Raw genomic sequence first — 13,795 nt, forward strand, 5'->3', positions numbered from 1 at the left:
AGATTGTTTCTCAGTTTTAGAATTTTACTACATAGTAACATGACTGTACACCATCATTCATCTTATATTTATTAGGTAACTGCTAGTTAGGTGCATTTTAAATCAAAGCTATTAAGATTTGCACCCTGTTAACATTCATCAAATATATATTTTATTTATTTATCATATTAGTTCCGAAGGAAATGATATCACCTATCGAAACCACAAAAATTATTCAGGTTCAACTCTACATCACATTTTTATTACCAAGGCCTTACCAAAGATTAAATACTTTATTAAAATTTAAAAAATGGCCCAGGTAAAATTTAATGATGTTTTAACAATATTGCTGAATATTTTAAACCAGGCTACCACTAGTCAGGCCACGTCTTATCCTAATACTCTTGCATCGATAATTTCGACCGAAGTAGGATCCAAATTACTAAAAAGCGGAGTCAGCCAATATTTGTATCAGTTAATAAATTATGCTAAATGCAAATAGTAAATGATCATCAAGTCGCAGTATTGATGCCGCAAAGACAAAGTACTTTTCCTCTAGACATTGGAAGACCTAAAATTTAGAAATTACAAAGGTCAATCAAAGCGAAAGTATTTATCGCAACAAGGCAATGAGAAATTAGTATAAAAACACGCAAAATATTATAGAAATTCTTTTTAGTTTTGTATATCAGTATTGGTTGAGGAGATGTGTGTGTGTTGTTTGAAAAAAAAATTGAAGCGTTGAGAATTTAAATCCCACATTGCTTTCAATTAATGAAAATTGCTCAAAACTAATCAAGCTAAGCTATTGAGCAAAACGAGAAATTATGATCGATGTAACAATAACAGCCTAGTCCAATTTGAAATCTAAACACATACCTTCTTACGATACTTATAGAGGAGTAAAATCAATCAATAACCTATAATGAGAGGTACTGAGAGGCTTTTGCTTCCTTAAAAAAGGAAATGGAAAAAGGGCCCCTGTATGTGTGCTTGGCATATCGAATGTGTACACGCACAGTACTTTTAAGTATTAAAATTAAGTATTCAACGACTCCAGAAGATAGGCTTTATAAACTTAAATTATCATCATATATGTACACATTGGAAAGAGAAAAGACAAATAGATAAATGAAAAAAAAGGGAGTACCTTGTGAATTCATGTCACCTGTTTGATCTAAACGGCTATAGCTGAGCGAAAGATTCAAGTGAAAATTTGGGACAAAACCATGAATAAGAAAACGGCCCGCTGGTTTTGCAAACTCAATTTTTTTCCCTACGGTATTGTTGGTATCGGCGCAACAGTACACTTTTGTTTACTGTTGTTGTTACTCTCGTTTTCTGTTTCTTGGTTTTTTTCTCAACCATTTGTTGGACTAATTCTTTACTCGTTTTTCTGAAGTTTGACTTGTTTTGTTTTATTAATTTTTTTGCATTTTTTTTTTCTACTGTAAAATGCAAAAAGATTTTTGTTGGCTATTTGGACTGTTTTCTTCAAGAATTTACCATATCTCTTGATAAAACTTGATTACCAAATTATGAGCAAAGGTACTTATTTCTTAAATGCATGGGTAATAAGTGCACTTAAACCAACCACCTGGTGCTTATTTTACAATTCAGTTTCTCGTTGACTCCCTTTAGAAATGTTGCTGAATTGTGACCGTAAACTTGCCAAACTCTCTTTTAAACGGTAGTTCCTTAAATAGACGAGGCAAACGATTGGATTAACCGTGCAGTTGGCAGTCGCCAAAATAAAGGCAATTTGAGTCAACACATCACCGATGTTGCAATTAAGTTTTTTAAGTTTCCATGGGGCAAACAGGTGAAAGAACTGTATGATGTTGAAAGGACCCCAGCATACTGCAAAGGCAATGACAATAGTCGCTGCTATCTTTAACATTCTGAGTTCTTTTGCTCCGCTTCTTCTTCTAGGAGCATTCTCACTGGAGCGATGTATTACAAGCTTGTGCTTGTTCAGGAAGAGGCAACAAACCATCACGGAATAAAGGATGGTAATCAAAGTGAAGGGCAAAATGACAATCAGCACAAATAAGGCGGTGTAATAGCGGGTGTGCGTAATTTTGTGGTTGAATGCTGGTTCCCAGTTGTAATCGCATCTTCCTGAACTCGTCAATCTATGTGTGTAGAAGTATGGCGAGTGAATCCCCAACGCTATGATCCACACCATCAAAATGGCGTAGAGACGTGCTTTAGAAGAGAGTTGACGAATTCTGAATGGAAAAACGATAGCAAGAAACCGTTCCATGGTAATCATGACCAAGGAATGTATTGACACTGTAATGGACACGTCAGTGAGGAAGGTGGAGATCTTGCAAAGAAAGGAACCCATGGCTCCACGGACGAGGAATAATTCTGGTGGCGATCTTGTAATGGCCGCGATAATTTGACGCGGAAGTAGAAAAACAGGAAAAAGGAGATCGGAAGCAGCCATATTGATTATGAACACGTTCGTTGCCTTCTTTACAGCCTTTGATCTGAAGAAAACGAGTATAAGAAGACCATTTCCAAGCAGAGAAACCAGCGCAATGACACTTAATACCAGTGCTGTTATGGTAGACTTTGCTGCAGTGTTTATGGTGACTATGCATTCTGATGTATTGTTCATTTTGAGCTTAGAGATCTGAACGCCAAAATCAAAATGATGTTCGTGAAACTTTCCAATGTCTTTTATACTGTGAAAGTGTTCAGAATCTTAATTTTAAATCTGACATTTAATCAATTTAAATTTTTTAATGCTTTGTGAAAACGCAGATCGAAAAAGCAATCAAGAAGTCCTTCTGTGGCATTAATATTCATACTGACGTCCGAAGAAGTGTTTTTACAGTTTGCAGCAAGTATTGAAAGCTACGGAAAGTTACAAGATTATTCGTAAAACTAAGTCAAGGCCTAAGAATAAAGTAAAGTCTGACCAAAATGTGAGGTTTATTTCCGATAGCATGTTTTTAATTTTGTCGGAGAACTATGACATTGTAATATATGTTACGCCTAAGACAAACGAATACGGATTAATTACGAATAATTTAGCAACTAAATGTGGACAGCCAAGAGATATGGCATTTAAAGTTAATGTCTCTCTATTTAGAATTTCAAGGGTTTACAATGGTAGAAGGCAAGTGTTCAACAAAAGGCTTGAGGTGTATTGAGTAACGAATGTGATTGACACGATATCATATTACGTACAAATTTATAAAAGATTTGAACAAGTTTATCAATAAACTTGGCACAATGATGTTCGTGAAACTTTCCAATGTCTTTTATACTGTGAAAGCGTTCAGAATCTTAATTTTAAACCTGACATTTAATCAATTTATATTTTAATGCTTTGTATGTTTCCTGATAAATGACACTGCTTACGCCAAGCCTTAATTTTCCTGAGAGGTTGAATGAGGAGCTCTTCTTGTCGGTATTCTATGATGGATCGTAATTAAGGCTAGATAAAGGTTTTAAAAGTCTTATTGATCCCTTTTTCGTTTTATGTAGCATTCAACACAAATTTAACTCACAAAATAGATCTAAAATATTACTTTTACAATCAGATTTATTTGCAATTCATGGCTATAAGCCCCTTTCGTGACCTAAACACCACGATCTCTCTGTAGCTTATTTTGACGGATTTACGTACTCTCTGAATAGGGAGGAGACTTGATGTCGCGGCGATTTCTAGCAAAGGGAAATTAAAATGGAAAGTAATCTCTGGTTGATGTTTACTTTTTGAATATTTGCCCAAAAAACTTTTTAAAAAGTGCTCCGCTCCAACGATATTTAATCCGTCATTTACGGAAAAAAATTCGTTTTATGACCTTTTTTCGTACGTTTTTTTCCCGAGTATGGGTCTCTTAAAAAGACATCTTTAGTGATGCTACGGCTGAATGAAATTTTTGTGGGTGAGAAAATCGTCAGTTGCTAATAAGTATTCAATCAACATTACGGAACATCAACGCACTAAAATCCTTTTTCCCTTATTAACAGAAGCCTTAACACTTTGTCAATTTATAGGACACCACCACATAAAAGTTTGTTGTTTTGTCACGAAAGATATTTTTGGCCAAGGTGAACCATCTTGCGATTTAGACGGTAAGAGATTACAAAACGAAACTTGAGCCCTTTCCTTCTTTTAGATTTAAATACAAGGTGACATTATTGTAGTATATTCTTCTCAATGAAGGGCTTTCAAGATAGAAGGGGAAAATGAGGAAAGCTAGATTGCAAGCATCAGGCTAAATTTGTTATTTTAAAAAACTTCCCCTTTATATATATGCAGTTACCTCTGTTTTATCAAGACCAGCTCTGAGTCAGAATTGACACACCGGAAAAGTTTTTAAAAAATAAAAAATATGTTAATTCAAATCCCTCGCACGTTTTGTGCCTTAGGGTTATTTTCTCTATTCAAACGATGTGTCTTCATTTAATTCTAGTAAAAATAAGATTCAGCAGAATAATTACTTTTGTTCCATTACAGAAGTTACGAAAAGTGGGAAGGATTGAATAGACAATCTTTTTAATAAATTTTGAAAATTCCTGTCTTGATTGCAATATTCTGGCAATATTTCCATTCCTGGTGCTAAGTTGAGGCATTTCACTGAGATAGAATGTTTTAAGAAGAGTTCAATTTTCACTCTAGCCACCCTTACTGTGAAATCCGTGTTCAACTAATCCGTAGGTCCGTCCGTCCGAGTTGAACAAATTCTGAATTGCCGCTGAGGCGAATGAACGAGTTTTTTTATAAAGTTGCTTCCATAGGACCCAGTGAAACAAATGGTTCGTTATACCAAGCCGAAACTCGTTTATTTTCATTATCTTGACGCTGAAAATAACAATTTTCTCGTCGAGGAACTGTGAAAAAACACCTTTTTAATTTTTCAAACCTTCTTGAATTTATCCCGATCCTTTTAATGCTACTTGGCGTCTATCATGCAATGACTTGTTTTTCTCATCAATTTTTTAACTATTCGATTCATCGAAAAAAAAATGGAAATAGGCTCATAAGTGCTGCAACAAAACCCCAAGAGTAATTGAAGTTACCAGTACCATGAAATATTACCCAAGCGTCTTAACAATTTCGATAAAACTTGTTTAAGTTTCGCTCACTTACCCTGTAGATTGTCTCACTCTTGAAAATAAAATGGATCACACGTGTATTTTTTTAAATGAAGTATGGAAAAGCTCCTCATTACAGCTATCAGTCTGTCTCGACAAGTCTTATCGCCACTTTTATTGAATATAAGTCAAAGCTGGAATGAAGAGATCTTTAAGAAGATTGAATAAAATGAAAAACTAACAACAACTTAGTTTTCGAGAGAAATTATTTTAACCGCCTACGCTCCGAACCACCAGTTGTTAGAGGATAGGACTCGTGCAGTGATTTTGCTAATCCAGTTTCGAGTGAATGACCCGTATTAACAAGTTTAAAGATAATTTTACCGGAAAGACCAACATACTTCGTAAAAAAAAGCAAGACCAAGACAAGTCGGTGTAAGTTCTTATGAAAGCGAAAGTTTGCGTGCTTGCTTCATTAGTACAGGTTGCAGACTCAATGAGCCTTTTGCACGACAAAAATAAGAAATCGCGGATTCTTTCTTGTATCTCTGCTTATCGATAAAAGTTAGTACGATATCCTAAAGGACTTCGTAAATTGTGGAACTTATATGGCCTTCGAAATTCATGTTTTAAGGTTATAGAGAAACTTCAACATCGTTCTTTCTCGTCAATAACATTAAATAAGAAAAATTCCGAAAAAGACTGTGCAATGTTAAGAGCCAAAAATATTTACAGCATATGTGACATGTGTGGATTTGAAGGGAAGTCGTGGTGAATTATCAAATTTGGGCAAAAGTAAGAGCGCGATCCGTTTTCATTCCAGTATTTAAATCAATCGAAATATCGTGAAATGAAAATTTCGATTTCTGGCAAAATATAATGGCGGAATTTGGTAGCCTAAGAAGGCCTCAGCTGGAAGTGAAAATAAAATTAATTTAAATTAGGAGATTGAATCTGCCATGCTCTCCGGACTGGTGATTTGAAGATTCTATTCATATCCCTGTAATGTGTGTTCAAGTGATGGATAGTCAAGTTCGATCGAGTCAAAACACACTAGTAAGAGGCTAGATCCTTTACGTACACTGAAACGCATGTGCGGTCTCTCTTGAAATTTGAATTCAAGTCAATTACTTACTTATGGCTGTCACAGTCCCATTTCTTTAAACCGCACTATCATCATCACAAAGTAACTCTTAAGGGTATACAATTGGCCCACTTGTATTCGAGGAGGTTAGTTTGAAAAGTGGTTTTAAAAAAAAAAAAAAAAAAACGGCCCCGATACAATCATTACTGATTATAGTCACTATCCAAGTGTTTTGTTTTGTGCGTTTGTATAAGTGCTAACTACACTCAATTATCGTAGAGCCTTAATTCAATGAAGCGCAGAAGAAATGTCTTTCCTTTGGTCTGTTTTTGGTTATACTTATTTCTTATAAGTATCTAACGATTTGTTGTTGAATAAAATCTAGGTTGTTGAGTAATGATCCTGCAAACAAATCACCTGAGATCTAAAGGCTACAAAAAATTTCCTACGGCGGTTTATCCACCTTTCTGTTCTTGTTAATAACCAAAGACATATTGGTTGCGCAGCTGTAGTTAAATTGTTTGGATGTATGATGTTAATACCTTGTTTTGGTGCGCAAGAAAAAATACAAAATTTTAGAGCTAAACATTTCCTTTCGTGTAAGCTTAGGTACTTATTTTTCGACCAATTGGCTGAAAAACATCGCACGAACCCTAAAACCGCCAGTTACATAAAATACTTAAGGGGATTCGTATCGCAAGTTTCACACCTTCAGAAAATCATCAAGTACAGAAAGGCTTCCTAAGGAAATAGGTTGTTATCATGTGAAACCATTGTATGGTAGGTGGTTTCTACTGTAACAATTAGTAGTGGATCTGGGATAAAATCAGTTAAGCTTGCAAAGAAAAGGCAGGACACATTAATGATACAATCATGACTCGAAGGAAGCAAAAGACAAAAGGCGGGAGGGACAAAGGAAATGCTGACATTGGGGAAAGAGGTGCTTTGATAAAGCCGTCAAATAGCCACAATACAGAGACTTAACCCTGGAACTCTTAGGTAAAGTTCAAGGCATGCACCAAAAAAGAACATTAAAACTGAGATGAATTAAACGAGTCAGACTTAGTAGAATATCCAAGCGTACTGAGGAGACCTCGAGGTCGAGACAGCGTGGACTTCCCGTGAAAAAGGAGAATTTCATTAGGGTTTCCAATGTCACGCGATCAAAACTAAATCAAATGTAAGAGACCTGGAGCAAAAAGGGAACAATCATTGTCGATCAAAGATGACTTCATAAATTTCCTAATCCTTACCTTTATGCAGTTTTCCACAGATTAATGAATTGTTCATTGCTATGAGCAGTATGGGTTCAGCGCCTTCGTGCCTTTCAGAAAAGTACAAATGTGGCGACCCGAACGAAAGTGAACATCTGGTGATTTTTTGCTCCCCTCGAAAGTGACCATTTGCCTATAACAAACTTGGGAATATCCCCTCAAACGAATTTCCTTCTGCCAGAACTGATCAGAGGATAAAAACTACACGATAAGATAAAATTCTCAACATACGTGACAGCTTTCGCGACTGCCATTCTGACTCGGCGAGACGTAAAATTAGATGAGTAAAATGAGGATAAAAAATGCCTTAATATTGTTTCTATATAGGGCCTTTTACCTTACAGGGCTGAGACACCAATAGCTCTAGCGATTTTTTATCGCACGGGAAAACTGGGAATAAAAGGGGACTTGTGCAGGTGAGAACGAAGATAATTAAGTTTAAACGCTACCCAAAAATAATGATCTGAAGCCTTCGAATGGCAGCACAAATGGACCCTGCAATGCAGTTCTCACGAAGAAAAAGAGAGACGTAGAAGAGTACATGACGACCGTTGAGAAAAAAACGAATGACCATGTCTAAAACGCCCCTCAAAGATGGAAAAGGACCTAGCTTGCCCAAAGACGAGGAAGAAAAAACATGGAATACAGTGAATTATCGTTGTTTCGTCGATCATGTATTCTTAAAGTACATATTTTCTTTCAGCACTCTACGTCGCGTAATTAGCGCGACTGATGAGAAGTGTTTTAACAGACTAGTAATGCATTGATTCCCAGTTGGTGGTTTACCACAGAAAGTACATTATGCTTAATCATTCCATTCAGATCAAGTTAGGAAACTACGCTTGCTATGCTGCAATATCTTTCAACTGCACTTCGGCGATGACAGTTTTGGAAAGCCTGCGCCGTAATCTGACAGACTGAAAGAATGAACGAGGTCTTAATATCAGTGCCTTAAAAGCGCGTTTGTACTGCTCGTTTAAAAATCCATAGCAAACCGGATTTATGGCATTTGGCAGCCACACTATCATGTAAAGGTACTCCGACAGTGGTTGCATGAATTTCAGGTTGTCCAAGTCTGGATTAAATTCGTACACAAGGTACAGCGTTTGAAACGGAAGATAACATAGCACGTAAACAATAAGCACGGTTAGCAACATCCTAAGAAACTTCTTTTCCAACATCTGTCGCCGCTGTGCGCCTGCAGGATTCATGTTCAGTTTGTTTAAATTTAAGATGGATGAATGCGGACTTATGTTGGGCGTAGAGTTAAGTGAACAAGAGCGACTGCGTCGTAGTGCTATAGGAACAAGATGTATATTCTTTAAGGTGGCTGTGATCTTTAGATACAACGCCGAGATGACAAGCACAGGAAGAAGAGCTTGTACAGCATACATCGTAATTGTGTAAATGCGACGATAGTCAGTGTCTTTGTCCATGTTGTCTGAGAAAACATCCAAACAGTAATAGATGTCAGGGCTATTTGGAAAAACTATAACAGTCTCTGCACCATACATAGGTAAAGAGAACAAAAAGGCAATAAGCCAAAGAAGTGAAATGATCAAGCGTGTCTCTGACTTTGATGGTCGCGTTACGAACGGGAACACCACGGCGCGAAAACGATCACATGCTATGGCCACCAAAGTGTTCGTTGTTACAAAGTTAAACACCACAACACTGGGTTTAAGTAGTTTGCACATAGCTTCTCCCATCAGCCAGTTTCCAATAAAGAGTTCAGGTAACAAGAATGGGAGACAAAGCACAGATCCGATGTCGGAAATGGCCAAGTTCATAACTAAACAATACGTGCTGGTCTGAAGGCGACGAGTACGACTTGAAATAATACACACGGCTACATTTCCCACCAAGGCGAAAACGATGATTACAGCGTATATTACAAAGCGAAATATCTTGAGAGCGATCGGCTCCAAATAAAAGGTTGAATCATTCTCTGGTAAACCGGTAGAATTATCATCAGCGGCAATGGACAAATTTGTAGGGGTTCCGCCATCATACATTTTGACCTCAGTCCCCGCTGTTCTTCTCAAACTTGCTTTCGAACGAATGTAACTGAAAAACAGGTGAACAATAAAACACTTTAGGGTTTTTTTTTTGTACAACGAGTTGGTTAAAATTGCACACACAAACATGCATCTATAGATGAAGGCAAATTATGCGAAGAGTCCAACTAGTTTTTTAACTCGAAGTTGTCTACTCCATAAATGTAATGAGTCTCTCTATGAGATGAGATTGCATATCAAAAATCATGCTCTGGATTTTCTGTACAACACCCAAGGAAAAGCGAATCTTCACTCTGTTTACCAGTGTAGATAAGTTGCTTTTTCAATAATTTCACCGACCACAAAATTCTGCCATGAAGAGACTCAAACTAATCGAGTCTCATAAAATGAAGTAATAAATTACTCTTTACTCACTTCTTTCATAATAACCGCTTATAGCGTATATAAATTTTCAAGGAACGCCACCAATGTTGTGTTTCAAAGGAATATAACAACATAACCACCCGGTTTATTTACAGCCATTCATGTTTTTTTTTCTTTTTTCTAGTCGTAAGTTTTTTAAAAAGCTTCTTTATTCTCTCTCGCGTCGCAGTTGCGGTAAATATTAATTTGTCCACTGTGGTGTCCTTATTCTGACAGCTTTTCTTTGTTAAGGCAGACTTCAAGTAAGCTTTTCCACAGGGGAGCAAAATAACCGCGGCCAAGGGAACGGAGCCGTTTATTTATTACGCTTAGCACACGAAATGGACTGGAGATTTAGCCATCTGTCAGCCGCCCTCTGCTTTTTCTTTGCTAGGAACAGAAAATTAATAGTGACCTTTTCGTGTCAAGTAGAGGGTTATCATGCATGCTATCGATAAACGTCGTTTAATCATATGTAAAGCAGTCCCTCGATTGTGATCGCCGTTCTAAAGTTTTAGCCGCGCTGTCGGTCACATGGCTCCTACTGTCACGCTACCGAGAAATAAAACATTTTCTCATATAAACAACAGTGTTATACAAGGATTTCTAGCTCTGAGAAAAGCCGTAACAACACACTTCAGTGAAACTGAAATACGAATTTCCCTTCGAGTTGAACACTCGAAGAGAAATGCTATATACACGCGCGCCCATATATTATTCTCTATATATCGGAGTAAACGTTTCAAATCAGACCATTTTTAGGCCGATGAGTTACTTGCCAAAAAGTCAAACAATAATTTTGATGGGGATGCCATATTTGCGTCCTTTCGAGTAGCCCCGATTGAGCCCGGAATACTTGAAAAATATGACGGCCGCTGGTGTTTGATTTCACCGAAGAAAAAGAAGATCGAAGCTGCCCGTTGACAACTAAAAAATATTCACATCAACACAGTTTGTGATGGTTTAACTTCTCAGGGGGCAAAATTTCGCTACACAAATTCTTCTTTAGCATACGTTCCGACTATCTTTTAAGTCTCGCCTAAAAACAAGGGTAGAAAACTATCATCACTTGCTAAGTTAAGTGGGTCGTTTCCCTCAGTTGGGGGTAAATCTTAAAGGTATTTAAGATTTTTGACCATAGGTTTTAACGACTATTTTTGAGAACCACAAATTTAAGGGAGGTCATCCTAGTTTATCTCGCGAGAATGGGCATAATAACTACTCTAGGTAAGAGAGTTGTGAACGGCGCCGTTGACACTCCCCTCCAGGGTACTCTGGATAATCGGTGAGTGCAAAAAAAAAAGGAAAAAAAAAAAGCCTCTCTACAGAGCCGAGGAAAAGAGAGGAGAGTTCCTTCTCTTGCGCGACTATCTTTCTCTCTCTCTCTCTCTTACTTACTGCCGCTGCGATAGCAAATGTAAAGATGGAGCATCGCTATTTGTCGTCGCCATGTTAACCCGCCAATTTACCGTGTTTTATGCCTGTCACAGACATCATATACTCTATGTTGAGTCCTACTTAAGGGAATTAAATGTGACAAGTAAAAGAACATGTTGTGTTGTATCCTGAGAGAGACAGATAACGATCAGATTACACAAGTTGTTATTGGAATCCTTTCTCTCTTTTTAGCATAAACATTCAAAGTAATCTATAATTTGGCATTATTTATTGTTGTAATTTGATTGTAAAGACAAAAGCTCGTTCAAGTGCCCTGGAAGTACAAGTTACAGGCAATCGAAAAGGGTATAAGACCGGCGAAACAGCCATCAAGTGAAGAAGAAAGATATTTCGCATTCGCTATCCATCTTAGATATGATCACGAAAGACGCTGAGAATTTTAACGGCAATACCTACTGATTTGACATACACTTACCGATTTCAGAAGGATGAGAAACTGCAGAGGATGTATAGCTCGAGCGCGAGTATTTTCTTCGTAGGGACAAACCTGAAGGTGCTGGAGTTTTGTTACATTTAATGTTATTACGAAGTATAAGTGCGCATTATGAGATCATAGGAGCGAACTTGATACATTGCGGAAATGTTTCTTATTCACAGACGATTCCAGATTTTCTATCATTAAGGAGCAGTTGATTCATCTATCATCTTGAAGCAGATGGGGAGGGGATACCATTCATTTTCGTCATTAGGGAGCAATTATGATTCATTTATCATCTTGGAGCATGGGGTAGGGGGGAGGGATTTTCAGGGGGAAACAGAGAGGGGATCAGTCGTCTCTGACAGGGCTACAGGGTTCAAAGGCGGTACTATACTGCGAAAATGACTAGAAAGGTTTTTTTGTTAATGTCCAGCATATTTTGATATTTGGAGAAATTTTATTCACTTCGAACATTCCGCACAACTTTTAGCTGCTCAGAGTGGCAGCCAACTTCAAGGGGGGCGTCAATCGGAAAAGGCGCTGGATATGACGAAAGTAACGAGGGTGTATTTCAATAGGAGGCCACAATGTTACTATGACAACCTATGATGTCAAAAAAAAAACTTTACAAGTACTAAAAACTGCACTTTCCTCAAGGAAAAAGGGCAAACCATTGTTGATCAGTCAAAGAATTTATACTTAAAAAAATTAAATCAACATTTCATTTGGAGCCACCTTAATCCCACTGCCGATGCAGTATTTTATTATTCGACCCAGGCTATGTATTATTTTAAGACACTCCTGATGCGTGACTTACACATAAATGTTGGACGTTATTTAATTAAAATCTGAAAAGAACATATTCGTCTACATCAAAACTTCTCCGCCTGTTTATTTTCACCTTTTATGCAAATACTCGTCGCTTTTGACAGCACAATTTCAAATTCTGTCAATTGACACTGACATTGATCTGTCTGTTGATAAAACGCAATTTGAGTGGAAACAGCGAATCAAAAACTTAGTATTTAAGACTAGATTTAATTTCTGTCTTTTCAAATCGGTCCGAAGAAGCCAAATCACACTTGAAAACTAAATATTTCATACAGGAAAATCGAACTGCGTCTGACGGCAAAAGAAAGGAATCAGAGCCGAAACAACCTTTCTAAATTTAGCACCTCAAGTCGACATGTGATAGTTTAATAGATAAAGAGGATAAATTGTTTTTGCATAGTCTTTGTTCTGTTTTTTGTTGTTTTTCTTTTTAGAAAGATAATCCTGCTTGCTACAATACACTGAAAGCTGATGTGTGGCAAATAACAACCAAAATTATCGTTTAGAACTCGAACCATTCAAGTGTAACATTTCAAAGGTTGTTGTCATAAATGCCCCGAGCTCGTGACGAATAGTCGCTCATTAGTGTTGTGTGGTGTTAACGTTTGCTTATGTTGTTTTAATTTCAGTCACTTCCATCGACAGCGGTACTTTTCAGGAGGTCTCCAAGCCGAACAAGAACACTACAAGATCTCAAAGTTGACGATCAACGTTTTTGTAGCTACAAACGTCCATCAGTGGCAACACACAAAGTAACAACCATAATTAGTGAAATCTTCATGATGAAAACTAAAAAACTTCAACACCTTTTACTCACAATTTACTTTCTGCAAGTTGAACGTGTAGTCTCCTAGGCTTCCTGATTTCCTGGATGAGTTCTTTCACCTTCTCACTTTGCGCTTTAAGATGCGACTACCTCCAATAATAAATTATGCCCGATTTCTCGTTCTAGGTCAAATAAGAATTATTAATCAAAATGTATGGCCATGCATGCGTATTATTTATGCATTTAGATATATGTTAAAGGCCCAACGAACCTAACTTGATAAGAGTGAAACTTACGAACACAAGTAAGGTGAGTTTTCACAGGAATGGATGAATCGATTCTCAGTGAGACAGGTTACAGCGTTTATTAAAAAGATCTGAAAATCGCTGAACACTTGACTGTTTCCGAGGAACAGAAAACCACTAATTACTTTCGTAAAAAATGTTCGGTATTCCTAGAATAGATTTCCTGTCATTTTAGGTCTTTGTCTGTCAGCAATTTAGAGTC

The 13,795-nt window shown here is 37.2% G+C and overlaps 2 protein-coding genes across 3 annotated transcripts; both read right to left on the reverse strand.

The window, feature by feature from the left end:
* Positions 1-81: 81 nt before the first annotated feature.
* LOC131779642 (QRFP-like peptide receptor) lies at positions 82-2,617 on the reverse strand. Its single transcript, XM_059096207.2, has one exon. The coding sequence runs from the start codon at positions 2,603-2,605 to the stop codon at positions 1,589-1,591; it is 1,017 nt and encodes a 338-aa protein (XP_058952190.2). The 5' UTR covers positions 2,606-2,617; the 3' UTR covers positions 82-1,588.
* Positions 2,618-8,053: 5,436 nt separating this feature from the next.
* Positions 8,054-13,581, reverse strand: LOC131779606 (neuropeptide FF receptor 2-like). Of its 2 annotated transcripts, none has more exons than XM_059096172.2 (2): positions 13,340-13,581; positions 8,054-9,462 (listed from the first exon to the last, which is right to left on the reverse strand). In XM_059096172.2, the coding sequence occupies exon 2, from the start codon at positions 9,408-9,410 to the stop codon at positions 8,241-8,243; it is 1,170 nt and encodes a 389-aa protein (XP_058952155.2). In that variant the 5' UTR covers positions 9,411-9,462; positions 13,340-13,581; the 3' UTR covers positions 8,054-8,240. The 2 variants fall into 2 exon arrangements, with proteins under 2 accessions (XP_058952155.2, XP_058952156.2); XM_059096173.2 differs by lacking the exon at positions 13,340-13,581 and adding an exon at positions 11,689-11,800.
* Between the last annotated feature and the right edge of the window lie 214 nt (positions 13,582-13,795).

Source organism: Pocillopora verrucosa, chromosome 14 (assembly GCF_036669915.1).
Source record: "Pocillopora verrucosa isolate sample1 chromosome 14, ASM3666991v2, whole genome shotgun sequence".
Taxonomy (NCBI): domain Eukaryota; kingdom Metazoa; phylum Cnidaria; class Anthozoa; order Scleractinia; family Pocilloporidae; genus Pocillopora; species Pocillopora verrucosa.

Coding starts and splice junctions, on each gene's coding strand:
- LOC131779642 (XM_059096207.2), bottom strand. CDS start 2,605: ATGAACAATACATCAGAATGCATAGTCACCATAAACACTGCAGCAAAG.
- LOC131779606 (XM_059096172.2), bottom strand. CDS start 9,410: ATGTATGATGGCGGAACCCCTACAAATTTGTCCATTGCCGCTGATGAT.